The sequence below is a fragment of the Lissotriton helveticus genome, chromosome 1_1, assembly GCF_964261635.1.
Source record: "Lissotriton helveticus chromosome 1_1, aLisHel1.1, whole genome shotgun sequence".
In the NCBI taxonomy this organism is placed as follows: Eukaryota; Metazoa; Chordata; class Amphibia; order Caudata; family Salamandridae; genus Lissotriton; species Lissotriton helveticus.
In genome coordinates, this window is record NC_136057.1 from 1,909,280,300 (window position 1) to 1,909,302,727 (window position 22,428).

General features: G+C 46.7%; 1 protein-coding gene across 3 annotated transcripts in view; it reads left to right on the top strand.

Annotated features, from left to right (window-relative positions):
* The window catches only part of ABL2 (ABL proto-oncogene 2, non-receptor tyrosine kinase), a 366,300-nt gene that overhangs the window by 276,957 nt on the left and 66,915 nt on the right, over nucleotides 1-22,428 (top strand). For all 3 annotated transcript variants that reach the window (XM_078642987.1, XM_078642995.1, XM_078643005.1), the window contains exons 6-7: nucleotides 4,007-4,184; nucleotides 4,848-5,032. In XM_078642987.1, the coding sequence (XP_078499113.1) occupies nucleotides 4,007-4,184; nucleotides 4,848-5,032 (363 nt within the window). The remainder of the gene's footprint in view (nucleotides 1-4,006; nucleotides 4,185-4,847; nucleotides 5,033-22,428) is intronic.

Below are 22,428 nucleotides of genomic sequence, written 5' to 3' on the forward strand. Positions count from 1 at the left end.
TGTACATTTGCAGGATACTCTGTATCTTGAGGCAAGAATTAACTGAGCATTTATAAATCATTTAAAATCTGTTGCCCCCATTCCTACACAGTTGAATTGAAATAATGAGAACCTGCATGACCTCATTGTGATAAGGCTAAACATGTATAGCTGTGAATATCCACCACCCTCTGGTTAGTCTTTTGTCCTAGCCTTCCATGTCTAGCTGGAGTAGTCAGATTTGAATAATCATGAGAACTCATGGAAAAAGTTGGGTTTTGGTTCATGTAAGTAATGTACACATTTTCATTTTGCATTCATCTTGAGAATCATTATGCAGTCGATTCAGGTAGGATGATGAAGTCAGTGAGTAATAGTGTCTCACATTGATGACCGTGGAAAATGTTACTAGCATTCACAACTTAGAAGTGGCCAGTTTTGGCATGCCCCAGGAATCTCAGTAAAGTCTTGTGTACTAGCTGCTATCTGCCTGTGACTGAATGCCAGCAACAGCAGCCATGTGACAGGAGGGGGCATATGAGTGAATCACAGCATTTAGAGACATCTGCTGGTAGTAGGGAGTAGAGGGATTGAATCAATTCGTTACTGTTTCTTACATGAGCGGAACAACTGTGAAACAGATCAAAGAAGAACTGAATTAAATGCTCTATAGTATTATTTCTCTTCTGCTTACAGTTGCAAATGTCTGCTGCATCTGTCTCTTCTCACTCATCCTCTAAACTCTTAAATTTTTCCACATTGCCTCCCTGCTTCAAGTGTAAGTAAAGCATGTCCCTCCCTGGTCCAACCTAGCCAGCTGCTCATTGTGGACATGTCAATGTCCAGGCCTGCAGCTCATTGTGCATACCGTAGAGGCATCAGCATATCACTGCTGGGCTACTTCTACTGCTTCGATGCTGGGAATTTCAGGGCTCATCCATCTTCAAATCTTGTTACATTTTTCTTGCCTCCCTGTCCCCTCTCTTTTACATTTCTCTCTTACCACTTTTGTGACCCATCCATATTCTCCCACTCGCAACCTTCCTTTCTTTTCCAGTTAACCCCTCTGTCCAGCTCTATTCTTTTAGTTCTTTCACCTGTTTTTCCCTTTTTCCATTCTCTCTAATTCATTACCTTGCTCTTTGCCTCTCTTCTCCTAACATTTTTCACCTACTTATACCTTGTACTCCTTTGTGAGATAGACCCTCTGTCTCCTTCTGTAGTTTCTTTCTACTGTGCTACTGTCAACTGATGATAGCGGTTAACTTTGATAAGTGGTTCTCCCAGCTTGCAGCTTCCCGGGTCACCAACACAGGTAAACACTTGCCTAACCCGGTATTAGAATTTATCCCCAGAGAATCCAACCACCCTGTACAGAATCATAACTTATCTTCTTTGTTGCACATCATTCTGTGAGCACCCAAAGAGCCACAAATGTGGTCTTTGTCCATCCTGTGAAAGATTTATTAACATGTCTTGGTGATGCCATAAAGCCATCTGCTGTTGAAATATCCCAGCTCCTGCTGAGTGGAAAGGTGTTCATCTTCATTGTTCCTACTACTGTCAATGAAAAGTCCTAGTCCTTCAACTCTGGGTTCTCTGAAACAATCTTCACTGATGAACAGACAATGTAACATATATAACCAAAAAGCAAGATACGTCCTTATTGCTGCTCACTAATAACAAGCATTGGCATTGCCAATAGGTCTCGCTTGTGGGACCTTATAAGTATTTAGTTTTGCAGCACAATATGATGAGTGGCGTTGCGTGTGTGAGTGGCGTTGCGTGTGTGAGTGGCGTTGCGTGTGTGAGTGGCGTTGCGTGTGTGAGTGGCGTTGCGTGTGTGAGTGGCGTTGCGTGTGTGAGTGGCGTTGCGTGTGTGAGTGGCGTTGCGTGTGTGAGTGGCGATGCGTGTGTGAGTGGCGATGCGTGTGTGAGTGGCGATGCGTGTGTGAGTGGCGTTGCGTGTGTGAGTGGCGTGTGTGTGGATGAGTGGCGTGTGAGTGGCGTTGCGTGTGTGTGGCGTTGCGTGTGTGAGTGGCGTTGCTGTGTGTGAATTGCTGGTGGGGGGGGTGGGGGGGGAGCAGCAGGCAGATGCGAGTGGAGCGCGCGCTGGAGAGGGAGGGGGTGGGAGGACTGGGCAGCGGGAGAGAGGGAGAAAGGAGCGCGAGGGAGGCGTTTTTAGATACATGAAGCCAAAATTACAAGTGAGCATGTTACAAAAGCAAACGTTACGTTACATGAGACAATAGTGACAGTTCTGCAAGTATCAAGAGCAACAAAATACAAGAGGTAGCAAACGATATGCAATAGCATATCTGAGGGAACACGGCCTGGAGGTAGCAAACGATATGTTCTTGGAGGACACAAGCTTCTCGGCATTGCTGGTTGGGGGAGTGGGGGGGGGGTGGGCGGGGGAGCAGCAGGCAGATGCGAGTGGAGCGCGCGCTGGAGAGAGAGGGGGTGGGAGGACTAGGCAGCGGTAGAGAGGGAGAAAGGAGCGCGAGGGAGGCGTTTTTAGATACATGAAGCCAAAATTACAAGTGAGCATGTTACAAAAGCAAACGTTACGTTACATGAGACAATAGTGACAGTTGTGCAAGTATCAAGAGCAACAAAATACAAGAGGTAGCAAACGATATGCAATAGCATATCTGAGGGAACACGGCCTGGGGGAAGCTGGCTGGGGAGGGGGAAGAGAAATGAAAGGAAGGCTGTGTTTGCGGGGAGAGAGAGGGGAGGTGCTGGTGTGGGAGGGGGGAGGTGCTGGTGTGGGAGGAGTGCTGCTACGGCAAGGCTGTGTTTGCGGGGAGAGAGAGGGGAGGTGCTGGTGTGGGAGGGGGGGAGTTGCTGGTGTGGGAGGAGTGCTGCTAGGGGAGGAGAAGCCCTGGCCGTGAATGCTCGTGCATGTTCACGTGAACTGCAAGAAAACGCCGGGCTGAAACCCCTTAGTTTGAAGAGGATTTTGCCGACATGAATTCGATCCTATCCATTCCTGCGGAATGGGACAGGCTCGACCTAAAAAGGCTCCATCATTCAAAAGCCCAAAATGTGATTGATGTAGAAAAAGGATTAAATTATGAGGAATAGAGTATGAAAACTTGTCTAATTAGTATCTTAATGCCAAAGGTGTTGCTGACAGTACAGCTTCATAACTTCTTGCCTTGTTTGGAAACCTTTTTTCATGAGTTTTTCTTTAATCTGGATTTTATTTTATTTAATACCTGAAACTTTTAAAGGCATATTAAAGGCAGGTGATAACTTTTGCTTTCATTACTGTTTTCTGTGTAGCCATGCATGAAACATTAGCATGCCAAAGTTAATCTAACATTTTCCCATCACAACATCATGCTGGTGGTAATAGTTCTTTTCACAATAAAATAACACATCCCTTTAAAACAAATACATTTAGAACAAGATGACTACTTGAGAACACTCATTACCTCTTTTCATACACAGCTTCAGAAACTGAAGATCGTTCTGAATGACAGTCCAACATGTATTGCCACCAAACAGTATATACACCACATCCTTGCGCAATGCTTTTGAATCCTACTTGTTGCCCATTGCTCCCCCTACTGCTTCATCTCATTATCCCTATAAAATTATATAGATTGGCTCCTTTTAAATTGATCAGAAAGTGTCCCTTCATTTCAGAGCCACTGGTTCTAGCAAAAGTGAACCAGTTCTTTAGTGATTTCTTAGGCAGAGAGGGGCTTAATCAGGATTAAAGTTTTGGCTTGATTGTGCTTTGGATACCTGGAAGGTGTTAGCAGCTCAGTGTTATCCCTACTTGCCTTTAGCCCTTCTGTTGTACCCATTAGAGACTGTGTAATTTTCGGTGGTCTTTGACTTCCAAGTGATCTTGTATATTATTAGTCTATCGCTTTCTATTACATCATCTTGTTCTCTTCAACCTCCCCGCCACCCCTCACTTTGCTGTGTCAGTATCAGGTAAGAGATGTCTGCTTCTCAAGCTCCCAATGCTGTTATCTTCTGAACGATCCTTTCTCCTTCTTGCTGCCAGGTGTTTGTACGTTGGAGCCGCCATTCTACATTGTGACGGAGTACATGCCATTTGGCAATCTTCTGGATTACCTCCGTGACTGTAACCGTGAGGAGGTGAGCGCCGTGGTGCTCCTCTACATGGCCACACAGATCTCTTCTGCCATGGAGTACCTTGAGAGGAAGAACTTCATCCATAGGTACAAAGATGTAAACAATGCAAATGATCATCAGCCTTTCCATCATGTAGGCTCTGGTGAGGGAAGGGTGCAGTCATGGTTGGAGGGAGGTTTCAGCGTTCACTTCTGAAATTCATTGCTGTACCCGAAATCCAGAAGAGTAGGGCTGACGTTCAGTATCTGCCCCATCGATCAGGCCCCCAGATATGAAATTCCCTTCCTACCTTTGATTATTGCCATCAACAGTAATCATATGCCCAATGGCAGGAAGACAGTTAAAAGGGGCACTTAATAACTTGTGAAGGTATTCAATCTGAAATGTAGAGCTGTGGAGTTGGTGCCATTTATTTGCTGAACGGAGGCCTATTTGGAGATGAATAATAGTGACACTTTAAAAGTTTAGGTCGTAGAAGTCCCAACAAATCATCTTTATTTGCCTTCATTTGATAAGATTAATTAATTTGATGAGTTGACGCACAAGGAAAGATTACTTAATTCAAACCGTTAAGTAGCTTATGCTGGAGTCAGCATCAAAGTTGCTATTCCCACGTGGGATAGTTTCCCCCGATGACATTCTGATGATGCTGAAACCATTGCATCAGATCCTGTTGTGCTTTGCCCCTCACATCTCCTCTTTGTGTCTGTCTATATCAGTGTCACATAGTCTATTTCAATTCCTCACAGGGATCTTGCAGCCCGCAACTGCTTGGTTGGAGAGAACCATGTGGTCAAAGTAGCAGATTTTGGCTTGAGCCGACTGATGACTGGAGACACATACACCGCACATGCTGGAGCGAAGTTTCCCATCAAGTGGACAGCACCTGAGAGCCTGGCTTACAACACTTTTTCCATAAAGTCTGATGTCTGGGGTAAGAAATGGCACTGGAGGTTGGGACTGGGAATTCACCAGTAATGCTCTTTAATTAGTTGGCAAATTGTTACAGCACATACTCCTGCATTGCTGCGTCCCCATGTCATGTCACTCTACCTATACATCTGTTTTGTGGAGCTTGATCAAGTTGTTGAGAAAGTGTTTTTTATGTGCATTATGCTTACTCCGAATGCTTATCCTCAGGGTGGGTAGTCATCTCTTTCAGTAAACTATATGAATCTGTTTTCTGAAGGAATAATATCAAACAAAATGTGGCAATGCCCATTGATATGCCTTATAACTGAAAAATGCCTCTTTGGTCATTGGTGAATGTATGCCGTCAGTAATGTGTAGTTCATGCATTGTCACTCCTTAATGCACTCATGCATTAATGTATCTATCCTTTGATTCACAGTTGTAATTACCCTCTCAATAAAATACACACACTGAATAAGCATATACAAGATAAATTAAAAGGAGAAAAAAGAAAAGAAATATGGCGCCTAAATGTGACAGGCATATACTTGCAATAAACAAGCATTGTCTATATGTTTTAGCAATGTTATACACACAGAGTTGCTGCAGTTCAGTATGGCAAAAATTAGTGGAGTAAAGGGGAGTGGAATGTTATGGAGTGGCGTGGAGTGTCATGTCATGGAATAGTGTACCGTGTTGTGGAGGGAATAGTGTCTCTTAGAGTGGAAGGGCCCTCAAAACCTGTTCTCTCCGAAAGACTGGTGGCCTGATGATGCTGAAGTCCCCCCAAACACCATCTCTTCTGCCCGGAACTTGGGCATCAAATTTGATGATCAGTTGTCTTTTCAACAACAAGCGGTGGCCGTGGCTGGTACGTGCTTTCATTTTATTAGATCTTTACGGAAGTTTTTTGATCTGCTTCCTTTGTCAGCAAGAAAAACCGTGGCAGTTGCTCTGATTACATCTAGATTGGACTACTGCAATGGCCTGTACGCAGGAGCAAATAAGTCCGTGCTCCACAGGCTGCAGATGGTCCAACACGCAACTGCCCGTCTGGTGTTACGCTGGCCCCGAAAATCGTCTGCTTCGGCCGCGCTTAAAGCACTTCACTGGTTACCGATCTGTAAACGGATTCTGTTCAAGATTCTTCTGATTACATTCAGAGCTTTCCAACAGTTAGGGCCTAGATATCTGGCCAGCGGCTTCAAGCTCTATCAGCCGACGCGTTGTTTGAGGTCTGCAAATCAGAACCTGTTGGTAATACCCAGATTTAAGCGGGCAACCATGGGTGGCAGATCTTTTTTTTTTTCTGGGCGCTAAGGCCTGGAATAAACTTCCGCTGCAGCTCCGATCAATCCCTAATGAGAGCAAGTTTAGGAAAGCGCTTAAAACTTGGTTGTTCTCACTTACTGATGCCGCGTGTAGAGCTTTGGTGTAGAGTGTATTGTTACTGAGTATGCCTTCATTCCCCCTGACCCTTCTCATCTGGGTTGGTGTTAAGCGCCAAGATACTCCCTGGAGTGGTAGCTGCGCTATAAAAATGCACTTTACATTACATAAAGTTGAGTGGCGTAGAGTACAGTGTCATAGTTGAGTAGAGTGTTGTAGAGTGGAGTGGCAGAATTTCATGGAGTGGCATGGCATGTGTTGTGTAGAGTGGCATAGGTGTTTTGTAGAGTAGCGTGGAGCTGAGGAGATTGTCAGAGTGGACTATTGTGTCATAGAATAGAGTGATGTACAGTGGCTCGGAGTGACATAGAGGGAGTTGCGAACGTGGAGAAGAGTTGCTTTGGAGTGGCATAGAGTGGAGTAATCATTCAAGCAGGGTTTAATGGAGTAGAATATCATAGATTGGAGTATCATGGAGTGGAGTACAGAGGCTTAGAGTGAAGTGGCGTAAAGTACAGTGAGACAGGGTCGATAAGTGGCGTGTACAGTGCATTCATTTTAAGTAAACTATTGCACTGGCGTAGAGTGTAGTGACGTAGAGTGGCAGGATTGCAGTGGCGTATAGTAGATTGCAGTGGAGTAGATTGCACTGGAGTAGAGTATAGTAGATTGCAGTGCAGTGGCGTAGAGTGCAGTGGCGTGTGCAGGAACTCAGTTTTGGGAATTCATTGTGCAACATCTGGAGGAGGACATGCATTGCGAGCAGCAGAGAGCAGTACGACTGAGGAGTGCGGCCAAGCAGCAGTACGGCATTGCCAGGTCAGATAATTGAGAGACCGACGCATGCTGCCTCTGCCATTCAGGCCTGGGTGGCCCAGCTACCCTATCACCATTACGGGCCAGAAGACAAAGGCAGCAGAAGAGGGGCAGAGGGCAATGCAATAGGGCGTGGCTGCAATAGGCTGCAGTCCCTTTGCGTAGCACCCAGACGTCCAGCAGTAGGCTAGTGCAGCTTTTGCCCACCTGAGGGACTGTGCCCCCGCCGAGTCACTACATCCGCAGCCAAGCCTGCGAACTGGCGGTCGTGACACAGAGAGAGACCATCAGTAAGTGGCTTGCAAATCAGTCACGCTCCTATAAGGAAGCTAGAAGGTCGCGAAAAGAGACCTGCATATTTAACATACTCAGTAGATTACCAACTTACTGCAATTGTAAGACTGATAAAGGCAGTGGGGGCTGTTGGGTAGTGGGGGCTGCTGGGTAGTGTGGTAGGTGTGGTAGGTAGCGAGCAATAACAGATATGCTTGTGCCTCCATGGGTTAGTTGCATCATAGAGGTGCCAAGTGCCCCATGGTGCAGCAGGAGACTCCCAGGAAGAAGACTGCACCAGAACAAAACAGAACAACCATCGCAAAATTGTGCATACAGTGCCCCTAAAAGAAAGCCGTTCAGTCCTCCCCTGAAGGGTGGAAATACCTTCAAATTTAAACCTAGCCTCTACATTGCCGCCACATAACTCCTCTGCCTGTCCAATGGTCCCACAAGCTAGGTTCAGCAAATAATCCACAGGCTGGATCCGACAGACCAGGAAAAGGCTGAAACCAAAGCTGAGGGTCCTGTATATCAGCAAGGAATCGAACAGACCCAGGAACTTATTCCCAAAGGGAGCAAAGCTTGGAAAGGGTGTATTGCAGAAGCAGGCAAGTAAAATTCTGTGGTGCTACCTAACAAAGTCTAAAAGAAAAAGGGGCAGAAAGGAGACAATTTAAGAATGCGGTCCAGGAGGACGGGGGGAACACAGGTCAGGGCAAGAAAAATACGCTAAAAAGAAAACTAATACCAGACCAGTACTCCGTAATATATGTCTGGAGGATGGAGAAGTAATAGAATTAGAAACATCATCATCAAAACAGAAATCCAAAAAGTGTAATACCTCAACAGTGCATAAGAAAGAGGGTTATAAAATAATGGACTTTTTAACCCAGAAAAACAGAATTCAAATACCATGGCAAATATAAGTCCAGCATCGTCTAAATTGGGAACCGCGCCAGGGATGGTAAAGCTTTCCATAGACAAGGAAAATCAACATGATGATTGTAAGAAAGTGGCTCTATATATACTGGACCAAAGTAAGGTACAGTGTGTGTATAGAGTCCCCATTCTCCAGAGGTATACCGTAGGCTAAAGTCAGATATACCTTACTCTCTAAAGTGGTAGCTTGGTCGAGCAGTAAGGCAGTATCAGAGGACAATGTAAAGCATTTGTTGTACACACTCTGTCAGCAAAAGGTTTCACACACACAAGAACTGAACTCTAGGCTAATTGTTTTTATATCAAGAGATATAGTTGTTTTATTTTTTGAACCAACTGGTATCAAAGTATACTGTTCGAGGCATATGAGCTGCAGATTGTACACTTCACATTAGATTGCCACCTGATGTTGGGCTCGGATGATTGCATGTTGTCGTTTTGGAAGAAGTCTTTTGTAGTCACGAGATAGGTGACTCCTCCCTTGGACGATAGTGCGCATGGGCATCGGCTCCATCCTTAGATTGTTTTTTTCCGCCACTGGGTTCGGATGAAACTTTTCCGTTCCGGTTCGAAATCTACTTTTCAAGTACTTTGACACGTAAAAACCTATTCAAACTTCACCAAACTGCTTTCGATATCGACAAACGTCGTCTCGACTCCCATCAGCTCGATTCCGGTGTTGACGCGGGCCGTTGGGCCTATCCACGCCGTGAGGCCTACACCTCATGGAAAGGACCCCATTCAAAAGATGTCTCGAGTGTGGAGCAAAGTTTCCACACAGTGACCATCACGAGGTCTGTAACCTGTGCTTATCGCCACAACACGACGAATCCTGCTGTACAGCCTGTGCGTCCTTTCGATCCAAGAAGACCATTCGAGATCGGAGGGCCCGTCGACACGACATGCAGAGATCGGCTCCAGAATCGGTGGATATCTTCGACGAAGAAGTTCTGCTCGATCCCGAAGAAGATTCAGACTCTCTCCAAATCGTATCCGAGGCAGGCGACTTCGATCACTCCATACCATCGGGTCAGCGCGTGAGTACTACTGCCCCTGCCCCATACCCACAACCCAAATCAAAGGCAAAGGTCAACACTCAGCCTCCGGGGCCCAGTCGTGACCGTAAAAACACTTCTAAAGCCCCGCCATCAAGCCCGGCTCTGAAGAAAATACTTGAGCCTTCCGGTAGCTCCTTACTGAGCAAGCCACACATGCCGATCCCACCAGCTCCCTCGGCACCGAAACCGAAAGAAGTCCCGGCTCCGAAACCGTCGACTTCTAAAGACAAAACTATGAAGCCAGCGTCTGATGCCTCGAGGCCGACGAGACCAGCTTCCACTCCGAAGCCAATATCTTCGGTACCGAAATCTACAAGGCCTGATTCCGATGCGCTCAAGCCCTCGAAACAGCCTACGACTCCGAAAACAATACCTTCGGTGCCGAAATCTACGCCAAAGGACACAGTAGCAACTCCTAAGGCTAAAGACAAGCAGCAATCACGCCCAGAACCGAACAAATCGGCACCGGCAAAGGTTCCGCAAGGAGAAGAACTTTTCCAACCTGATCCTCTACAAAAGAAGATCTACATTGACCCAAAGACAGGTCATGTATCCACTACACCACACAGGAAAAGGAAATCAGACACAGTACCTACACCTGCAGTGCCTTTCAAGAAGAAGGCCTCTGCCACATCTCATTCTTCACCACATACACCTCCAAATGATGATGAGTATAGCATAGGGGGAGGGGTAGAACCAGATGAGCCTTTTCCCTACCCTGTTGATGATCCAGATTGGGAGTACCCAAACCCACAAGATGTGCCAGATATTCCTCACCCACATTCGTATCCATCAAAACCTTCTCCCCCAGAAGACATTGGTTTTGGGCACTTACTAAATAGGGCTGCCATCTATCATGGGGTCACCATGCATGCAGATGAGGCAGAGGAGGACTTTTTGTTAGATAAGTTTGAACAATCACAAAGGTCTGTTCAAATTCTTCCTATGATTAAAGGGGTCATCAAACATGCTCCAGAAGTATTTAAAGATCCTGTACGTGCTAGGACTCTAAACCCTAGAATTGAGAAAAAGTACAGGCCCACTCCTGGGGATCCTGCCTACACTAAAGGACGGCTACCCTTAGATTCCCTAGTCGTGTCAAATGCTAGAAAAACAGCAAACTCACAAACATCAGGTGAAGCACCACCCCCTGATAAAGAATCTAAGGTAATAGATAGGCAAAAGGATAGCTGCACAAGCTACCAATACATGGCGTATTGCTAACACACCAGCCCTCCTTGCAAGATTTGACAGGGCTCACTATGATTAGTTAGAGGCATTACTACAACATCTACCTGACCAATATAAGGCGCAGGCAAACAACCTTATACAAGAAGACAAGTTAATTTCAAATGCCTCAATCAAGTGCACACTTGATGTAGCAGACACTGCATCTAGAGCTGTAAACACTAGTGTCCTACTTAGACGTCATGCGTGGCTACGCATTTAAGGATTTAAGCAGGAAGTGCAAACTACTGTCTTAAATCAGCCATTCAACCAACATCAATTGTTTGGACCAGAGGTAGACACATCACTTGAGAAAATGAAGAAAGATACCGATACAGCCAAATCTATGGGAGCTTTGCAATCCACACAAGCTAGAGGCTCCTTTCGTCGCTCCTTCTTTAGAGGAGGCTCCAAACAGACTGGAGCAGACAATACATCTTCCTTCAAATCGAATACACAGACATCCTCCAGTAAAGGATATTTCAGAGGAGGCTATAGAGGCAACAACAATAAAGGAAGAGGTTGAGGTAACAACAATAATCCAACCTCTTCCACCACAAAACAGTGACTTCCCTTTGCTCCCCCAACAGCACTCCACTCCTGTGGGGGGGCAGACTAACACAGTTCGTACCTGTGTGGAATTCCATCACAACAGACAGGTGGGTAAGACAAATTATCCAGTATGGCTACTGCATCGAACTTACAGCTACCGCTCCACACATACCACCCAGGCAGCGTCCAATGTCTGCAGAACATCTATCTGAAAGAAACAGGTTAGTGTTAGATTCCTTACCTTAGAATATCCCCAGGCGTCGGACTGGATCCGGAAAGTTTTGCGTAGCAGTACCCCTGCGCGTCGGTAGGCGTAGTCTGCGGCTCCTCGTCCGTCGTTGGCGCCGGGATGACGCCAGCAAGCGCAGATCCGGAAAAAGCAGTACTTCTTAATCATTTTCGGACTAACTTTTTCGATCCTTTTTGGGTCCTTTTTCGAGTCGGGGAAACTCTCTGTGCCGGTAGGGATGCCCGAGTTCAAGCCTTGTGCTGACTGTAACCGCCGGATGTCGGTTACCGACCTCCACCGTCGGTGCCTGTATTGCCTTGGGGCTGACCATGATGACAAGTCGTGCCCCGACTGCCGGGCCTTGACGTCGAAGGCTAGACAGGAGCGGTCCCATAAGCGCCTCGAGCTCCGGCAATCTGCCCCGTGCCGTTCACAGTCCTGGTCGAGGAGGAGGTCGAAGGACCGGTCGCGGGGCCACAGTCATCGCAGCTCGGCGAGTCAACACCATTCGTCAGGCTCTAAGTTCTCAGGTAAGAGGCCCAAGAAGTCGAAGAGACGCCATCGCTCTTCCGACTCCCCCCGACGCTCGCATGATGTGGCCGGGGGTTCGGGCGACACCGCCGGAGCCGTAGGCGCTGCTGCCAGCTCCAAACCCGCTGATCCCTGGGTGGCCTGATCAGGCGTGACCGGGCCCAAGTCATCCTTGTGGTTCCGGACTGGGCACCAAGATACTGGTATCCCGAGCTACTACGCATGTCAGTCGAACCCCCGATTCGTCTGCCTCTTCAGGAGGACCTTCTGTCGCAGCAGCAGGGGACGGTCCTCCTACCAAAACCTGTCCAGTCTCCACCTCCATGCGTGGAGATTGAGCGGCGACAGTTGAGGCCATTTGACTTGCCTCCTGAAATCTGTGATGTGATTCTGGCAGCCAGGCGTCCCTCCACAAAATCGGTATACGCCTGCAGGTGGAACAAATTTGTGGCATGGTGCACAGCAAAGGCTGTGGATCCACTTTCTGCCCCCTTTTCAGAGGTTCTTCTCTTCCTTCTTTCTCTTGCCCAGCAGGGCTACTCTGGGAACTATCAAAGGCTACCTCTCTGCCATTTAAGCCTTATTGAGGCTTCCTGATTAGCCTTCTCTTTTCAAGTCCCCTGTTGTTAATAGATTCTTGAAGGGCATCATTCACATGTTTCCTCCTGTTCCTTTCATGATGCCTCAGTGGGACTTGAACCTTGTTCTTACTTATTTGATGTGCGCTCCTTTCGAGCCACTTCACAATTGCCCTCTTCGTCTTCTAACTCTTAAGACTGCGTTCCTGGTTGCCATCACCTCTGCCAGGAGAGTGAGTGAGCTCCAGGCTCTATCTTCTCAACCTCCTTTCTCCTCTGTCCATCCGGACAAAGTTGTTTTGAGAACGTGTCCCTCTTTCCTGCCCAAAGTAGTCACAGCCTTTCACATCGGGCAGTCCATCACCTTACCCACCTTCTTTCCGCCTCCGCATCCCTCGAAAGAGGAAGAGAGGCTCCACCATCTGGACCCATAATGTGCGCTCTCATTCTATCTGGACCGCACATGTGAGTTCCGGGTGGACGACCAACTCTTTGTTGGTTACGTGGGTGCTAAGAAGGTATGGGCGGGTGCACAAACGAACCATTTCTCGATGGGTCGTTTTGTGCATCAAAGCTTGTTATTCACTGGCTAAAAAAGAGCCTCCTGTGGGGCTGTGCCCATTCCACTCTGGCCACGGTGGCTACTACTGCCCTGGTTCGGGGAATCCCCTTGCAGGACGTCTGTCAGGCAGCTACGTGGGCCTCGCTGCACACGTTCGCTAGACACTACTGCCTGGACAGCCAGGTCCGGAGAGATGGCTTTTTCGGCCGTTCTGTTCTCCAGGACTTTCTGGTGTGATCATTGGTTCGCAGACCCACCACCGGGGTTTGTATTGCTGGGGTATCTATTCTAAGGTAAGGAATCTAGCACTAACCTGTTTCTTTCAGATGCACAAGTTACGTACCTTCGGTAACGATATATCTGTAAGAAACAGCAGTTAGTGTTAGATTCCTTACCGCCCCACCCATCCTCCCCGTTCTGCGAACCGATATCTAGGGTTAAGGCTTCTTCCCTTTGAGGGCCCTAGTTTCATGGCACCAGTGTCGGTTTTTATCATGGCTCTGCGTTTCTGGCGCGGAAAAGCTGTGTATAAGATTTGACGTCCGTGCGCGACGCGGCGTCTATGTACTCCGACATCATCCCGGCACCGACGACGGATGCGGAGCCGCCGCCGCCTACCGACGCGCAGGGGTACTGCTACGCAAAACTTTCCGGATCCAGTCTGATGCCTGGGGATATTCTAAGGTAAGGAATCTAACACTAACTACTGTTTCTTACAGATATATTGTTACCGAAGGTAAGTAACTTGTGCTACGCTGTTAAAACAAGAAGTCCTATCACTTCTTCAAAAAGACGCAATAGAAATAGTTCTTTTACAACATCAAGGAACAGGGGTTTAGTCGCTGTATTTTCTAATACCCAAAAAGGACGGGACACTAAGACCAATTCTCGACCTTAGGCCCCTCAATCACTATATACACTCGGATCATTTTCATATGATTACTTTACAACAAGTGCTCCCACTGCTGCAACAAGGCGACTTCCTTACAACACTAGATATAAAAGACGCCTACTTTCACATTCCTATGCATCCTTCTCACAGGAAGTATCTGAGGTTTGTGCTGGAAGGACAGCATTATCAATTCAAAATCCTTCCATTCGGGGTAACAACTGCACCAAGAGTGTTCGCAAAATGCCTAGCAGTAGTAGCAGCACATCTCAGAAGACAACACATACATGTCTTCCCTTATCTAGACGATTGGCTCATAAAGTCCAAGTCATTCAATCAGTGTGTCCAACACACAAATCAGACAATTCAAACATTGCACGACTTAGGGTTCACAATCAACTACACCAAGTCGCAGCTACAGCCCTCTCATATACATCAATATTTAGGGGCTACAATAGACACGTCTGCAGCTCTAGCGTATCCCAGTCCAGCAAGGATACAGAGCATTCAAGCCTTAGTCACAAAGTTCCAACATCAACACTCTCCCAGCCATGAGACTTGTTCATGAGACTAATCGGCATGATGGCATCTTGCATCTTCATTGTACCATATGCAACACAGCAAATGCGTCCGTTGCAGGAATGCCTAGCACAGCAGTGGAATCAGGCTCAAGGACAACTAACAAACCTGGTGTTGGTAGACAGCCGCACACATCGCTCTCTGCAGTGGTGGAACACCAAAAACTTGACAAAAGGGCGGCCGTTCCTCGAACCTCTTCCACAAATATTACTTACAGCAGACGCATCTCTCACAGGATGGGGAGCCCATCTCCTACATCATACAACTCAAGGGCAATGGGACAATCAACAAAAATCGTTCCATATCAATCACCTAGAGCTGCTAGCAATATTCTTAGCACTCAAAACATTACAAGTACAAAACAAAGCTGTCTTAATCCGGACAGACAACATGACAGCTATGTACTATATACAAAAACAGGGGGGAGACACACTCTCTACAGCTGTCCCAGCTTGCAAAGAACATTTGGAGATGGGCCATTCCACAAAACATATATCTGTTAGCAGAACACCTTCCAGGAGTTCACAATCAGATAGCCAATCTGTTAAGTCGACAGACACAACAGATTCACGAATGGGAACTACATCCGCAAGTTCTTCAACCATTCTTTCACAAGTGGGGTCATCCAGACATAGATCTGTTCGCCACATACGAAAAGGCAAAATACCCAACCTTCGCCGCCAGGTTTCCACACCCGTTGTCCAAGGGCAATGCGATATGGATGAACTGGTCAGGCAAATTTGCGTACCCTTTTCCGCCACTACCACTAATACCACTAATAGTGCACAAGCTACAACAACAGTCGCTCAAACTGATTTTAGTAGTTCCCACATGGGCACGCCAACCGTGGTATACAACTCTGCTAGAACTATCCCTAGTTCCACACCAAAAGCTACGTCTGACACCATCCCTGCTAACGCAGAACCATGGAGACATCAGACATCCAGACCCAAGTCAACTGAATCTGGCGATCTAGCTCCTGAGATCTTAGTTTGGTTATCTTAACCTACCACCAGACTGTATGAATATCATTAAGGAAGCCAGGATAACAACTACTAGAGCTTGCTATGCTGCTAAATGGAAAAGATTTGCCATTTACTGCAACAATAACCAAATTGATCCCCTACATGCTTCCATCCAAAATATCATTTGTTACCTTCTACATTTACAAAGATGTAACTTGGCATATTCATCTATACGCCTACATCTGGCAGCAATTGCAGCATTTTTACAAAATAGACAACATCTGTCTCTATTTAGAGTGCCTGCTATTAAAGCATTTATGGAAGGATTAAAAAGAATCAATCCTCCCAGGTTACCACCCTCTCCAGTGTGGAACCTAAACATTGTTCTTACAAGGCTCATGGGACCATCTTTTGAACCTCTACACAAATGTGAACTGCAATTCCTCACATGGAAAACAGCTTTTCTAGTAGCTATTACCTCTCTTAGGAGAGTAAGTGAGATTCAAGCTTTCACTATACAAGAACCATTTTTACAATGACACCGTAATAAAGTGGTTCTCAGGACAAATCCCAAATTCCTTCCAAAAGTCATTACTCCGTTTCATTTAAACCAATCTGTAGAGTTACCAGTGTTTTTCCAAAACCCAGAATCTGTAGCAGAAAGAGCTCTACACACACTAGACGTCAAAAGAGCTCTCCTCTATTATATAGATAGGACCAAATCCTTTTGCAAAACAAAGCAATTGTTTGTAGCTTTCTCTCCACCACATAAAGGCAACCCTATCTCTAAAGCTGAAATTGCAATATGGATTGTAAAATGTATACAAATATGCTATCAAAAAGCAAAACGTACATTAACAGTTCCTCCTAGAGCGCACTCCACACGCAAACTAGGAGCCTCCATTGCTTTCTTAGAGAACATTCCCCTAGAAGACATCTGTAAGACAGCAACTTGGTCTACAACACACACCTTCAATAAACGCTATTGTGTTGATGTGCAATCTAAGCAGCAAGCTGCAGTAGGCCAAGCTGTCCTCCAAACACTTTCAAACTACTGCAACAGATACAGGTGACCACCGCTAAGGGGAGACACTGCTGTACAATCTATGCACAGTATAAGATCTGCAGCTCATATGCCTTGAACGGAAAAAGCTACTTACCAGTATGCATCTGTTCTTGGCATGTAGAGCTGCAGGTTCTTACACGCCCACCCGCCTCCCCGGGGCCTGTATCTGTTCCAGTTCTATCTTACTTAAATATACACGCATGGACATCCTTTCTTCTTTCTACAAACTCCATCATTTCCCATCATGGCGAAAAACAATCTAAGGATGGAGCCGATGCCCATGCGCACTATCGTCCAAGGGAGGTGTCACCTATCTTGTGACTACTAAGACTTCTTCCAAGACGACAACTACATACAATCATCTGAGCCCAACACCAGGTGGCGATCTAATGCACAGTGTACGAATCTGCAGCTCTACATGCCAAGAACAGATGCATACTGGTAAGTAGCATTTTCCTTCAACAACAGGTTCCCTCTCAGACCATAGTGACAGATGCATTGTTACTGGGGTGGGGAGCCCACATGGATCATCTCCAAATTGAAGGATCATGGTCTCCGAGGCAGATGATGTATCATATCAATCTCCTCAAGCTTCAGGCAGTCTTTCTAGTGCTAAAAGCATTTTGTCCCCTATTCAAGACCCTCCCCTGCTTGTTCAGGCTGACAATGCAACCACTATGTACTACCTCAGCATGCAGGGTGGGGGAACGAGGTCAAGACTCTTCACCACAAAGCCCAAGCAGTTTGGTAATGGCTCATAGCCAGGAATCTGCGAATCACTGCAACACACCTCTCAGGTGTGCAAAATGTGCAGGCAGACACCCTTAGCAGGGTTCTTTCTGCAAGAAACCCACAGATGGGTCCTTCATTACTACGTCATGAAAGGCCTCTTCAGGCTGTGGGGCATTACGTACTCCGACTTGTTCGCCACTGCAGAAAAAAAATATGCCATGACTTCGCCTCAAGATACTTCCAGCCAGGGACCCTGATGAATGCCTCATGAATTGACTGGTCCAGCAAATTTCTCTACACTTTTCTGCTGATCCACTTATCCCGTCAGTCCTCATCAAGCTGTCCTACTCAAGAGCCAGACTCATCTTGATATCTCCTTAATGGCTCATTAATGGTGGTTCTTGGACATTCTTCACCGGTCACAGTGTCCACATCTCCAGCTACCATGCAGACCACACCTACTAATGAATTTTAGAGGCCTGATGGTTCATCCCAATCTCTCCTTTAATTTAGCAGCATGGTTCCTGAGCTAGTGCAGCATGGACACATGAACCTGCCACAAGACTGTATGCACATCATCAAAGAGGCTAAACAACCGTCAACCCATTCAGCTTATGCCTTTAAGTGGAAGAGATTTTACATTTGGGGTTCCTCCTAAAATATAAACCCTACATCTTGCCAGGAAGACGTCAGTCTTCCCTATCTTCTCCATTTGGCAAAATCTGGCTTACAATTCTTTTCCATAAAGGTTCACTTGGCAGCCCTTACTGCCTATCTAAAATGCCCTACACAAACCTCCTTTTTTAAAATCATGGTAATCAAGGATTTTTATTTTTATTTTTTTAGAAGCGTTAAAGGTTTTCCTTCCCATTAGGCGCCCTTCCCCTCCTTTGGTGCATAATGGAGTTTTCACATATCATGCAGGAGCCTTTCGAATCCAATTTATAAGGCATCTCTGAAACATCTCACATGGAAAACCAAAGAAACCGCATCAGCTCGTAGGGTTAGCGAATTCTAAGCTTTATGCTCTAACGAACCTTTCATAGTTTTTCACACAAGTAAGTCATAAGCGACAAGCGCTCCTCCCCAGTGGACATAATGGAGGAATTTATTGAATTTACTTATCACTAACACTTCTCGTCAAAAAGAACTGAGACAAATGCCACCTGTTAGGCATGATAGGATGCTGGTGGTGTCTAGGCCCTTAAAGGTACAGACACTGTTTAAAACGTACGTAATGGCAGCCTATGGGGCTACATTGTCCTGCAATCCTTCATCTTTTACTTTTACAGAAAAGTGTTTGTGAAAGATATTTAAACTGTTTTGTAATAACATGTTCGAGGCATGTGGGCTGCTGAATTCATATCTGTGCATAGATCGCCGCCTAGTGTTGGGTCCGGATGATTGCACTTTGTTGTCTTGGAAGAGTCTTCGAAGTATAAAGAGATAGGTGACTCCTCCCATGGACAACAGTGCGCATGGGCATCTTCTCCATCCTCAGATTGTTTTTTTCCGCCATTGGGTTCGGATGCAAACTCCTATACTCCAACTCTGAATCGAAAACAAAACTTTTCTAAATGCCAAAAGGCCTTCGACTTCGGCGGTATTGTTCTCGTTCGGTACCTCTCTACTCGATCCAACCTTCCATCTCGAATCTGTCGTCGACGTGGGCCGTTGGGCCTTTTCGACGCCACGTGAACAGACCGTCGATGGAAAGAAGCCCGTTTAAAAGGTGCCCACAATGCCACTCCAAGTTTCCACATACTGATAAACATTCAGTATGCAACATGTGCCTTTCCCCAGACCATAGGGAAGAAACCTGCCCAGCCTGCGCCCAGTTTCGCTCCCAAAAAACTATACGAAACAGACGGGCTGCCCGGCAAGAAATGCAGCGACAGGCACCGGAACCGGACAACATCTTCGATGATGACCAGGATACTCAGGACGCCCCAGACTCGGACCTAGAAATCGTCACCGTCGAGGATTACTCCGACTCAGACGACAAAATCCCGTCGGGGCAAATCGTGAGTACAACACCCCGACACCAATTAACCCGTTACCAGAGGCTCCGGTCGAGGCATCGCCAAAAGGACTTAGCCAAGATCACAAACAAATTTCGCCAGCCCCCCCTTCCGGCTCGCCTCCGAAACCTTCAGAAACCCCAGGGCCCAGTGCCATCGTCCCAAAGAAGGTTCCAGAGCCAAAGAAGGTCACCGACCCAAAGGGCGTCGATCCAAAAAAGGCCGTACAGCCAAAGGGCGTCGAGCCAAAGAAGACTGTCGACCCGACCAAGGCTGTTCAGCCAAAAACAGTCGACCCCAAAAAATCGGTCGACCCGAACAAAGGCACACAGCCAAAAGGTGCCGAACCGAAGAAGGTCGCCGAACCGAGCAAGCCTGCTGTTCTGAAAATCGTCGACCCAGCAACCAGTGCCGTTCCGAAACCAGTGTCGAAACCGGCAAAACCTGTCGGCCCAAGGACAACGGCTCCAAAGACACCAGTCGATCCAAAAAAGAACATCGACTCGGTGAAAGACACTCATCCGAAGAAGCCTACGGAGCACAAAAAACGTGTCGACCCGAAAACTCCGGTCGATCCGAAACCAATCCTCTATCCAAAATCGGGGCCCGAGCCCAAAAAGCCACGCAAGACTACAAAAGTCGTCGAAAAACCAAGTGTTACTGACCCGAAAAAGTCTAACACTAAACCCAGGACTGTAGAGGAAGAATTATTCCACCCAGATCCATCAGACGACCAAGCTAAAATATACATAATTCCAGAGACTGATAAAGTTACCATCCTGCATAGGAAAAAAAGGCCTTTGGACTTTGAACCTGATTCTCCTATTCCACTGAAGAAAAGGGACTTTGGGACTTCTCCCTCAAGACCCTTCAGCCCATTTAAACCTATCATGCCTACCACACCTTTTGCACCTTCCTCACCTTCTCACCACGGGGACGATGAGGGGGACACAGGGTATGAGCCACAGCCTCTATATGATTTCCCACAAGATCCTCACCAAGAGGAACCTTGGGAAGAACCAACAGACCCTTATGACACCCACCCCATCCCTGATGTACCCACTTACCATACTAAACCGTCACCTAATGATGACACTGTAGTCTTCAACCAACTCATAGACAGGGCAGCACAATTCCACAATGTGGACATGCATAGTGACCCTGTGGAGGAAGACTTCCTTTTTGATACATTCACTACTGCAGAAAAAAGTGTCAAAACACTTCCCATGCTAAAGGGAGTTCTAAAACACGCACCCGACATATTTAAGGATACAGCCAGGGCACGGGTGATCAATCCCAGGATAGAAAAAAAATATAGGCCGGCTCCTACAGACCCTACTTACATCAAGAGCCAGTTGCCACTAGACTCATTGGTGGTTGCCAACGCACGAAAAAGAGCCAACTCAGACAAAAGAGGAAGCACCTCCCCCTGACAGTCAAAAATTCTAGAGGTATCAGGGTAGCTGCATAAGCCTCCAACTCATGGAGGATTGCTAATACACAGGCCCTACTGACTCGTTACGACAGGGCACACTATGATCAGCTCGAAGGCCTTATGCAACCCCTGCCCGAGCCTTTCAAAGCACAAGCCAATGATCTCATCCAAGAGGGAAAGTTCATATCAAACGCCTCCATTAAATGTGCGCTTGACGCTGCAGGCACCGCAGCTAGGTCAATTAATACTAGTGTCTTGCTACACAGACATGCATGGCTGCGTATTTCTGGTTTTAAGAATGAGGTGCAGTCCACCATTCTTAACCAACCTGTCAATCAAGATTTTCTATTTGGCCCTGCTGTCGAGACCATTTTGGACAAAATGAAAAAAGACACCGAAACCGCAAAATCTATGGGTGCATTGCAATTTCTGCAACATGGGGGCTCCTTTCGACGCTCCTCATACAGGGCAAACACACGAGGGAATGCTTCACAAACATCTGCCTCATACAAAAGTAACACACAAGGTTCCTTCAACAAGAACACAACCAGGGGAGGTTACAGAGGTAACAGTAATAAGGGAAGAGGGCGTGGAGGCAATAACACCAGGGCCACCACTGCCACAAAACAGTGACTTCATTATGCTGCCTCCACACCACTTAACACCGGTCGGAGGCAGACTACAACAGTTCCTACCTGTCTGGCACGCAATTACCACGGACAGGTGGGTGAGAGAAATTATCCAGTCTGTTTATTGCCTAGAACTGACTTCTACGCCACCAAACATACCACCCAAACATCGTCCTATGTCCACGGAACACATCACCCTGCTACAGCAAGAGGTGAAATGCATGCTGGAAAAGGGGGCCATAGAGCAAGTCCCTTTCCACCAACAAGGGACAGGAGTATACTCCCTATACTTCCTTATTCCAAAGAAGGACGGTTCCCTCAGACCAATATTGGACCTCAGACCCCTAAATCAATACATACTATCGTAGCACTTCCATATGATCACACTACAACAAGTGCTCCCGTTGCTACAGCAAGGAGACTTCCTAGCAACACTGGACCTCAAAGATGCGTATTTTCACATACCCATCCATCCAGCCCACAGAAAATACCTCAGGTTCACAATAGAAGGTCAACACTACCAATTCAAGGTTTTGCCCTTCGGGATTACCACGGCTCCAAGAGTGTTTACAAAATGCTTGGCGACAGTGGCAGCACATCTCAGGAGGCAACACGTCCATGTGTACCCTTACCTGGAATGATTGGCTAATACAAGCAAAATCGTACCAACAGTGTGCAGCACACATGTCACAAACAATCCAGTTGCTACACAGCCTAGGCTTTTCAATCAACTACACAAAATTGCATTTGCAACCTTCCCACGTACAGCAATACCTGGTAGCCACCATAAACACCTCAGTGGCGAAGGCATATCCAAACTCAGCGAGGATAGCCAGTATGCACACACCCATTCGCAAATTCCTACCGCAGCACTCTCTCCAAGCTAGAGTCTTTATGCAGCTCATAGGCATGATGGCCTCCTGCATATTCATTGTCCCCCATGCC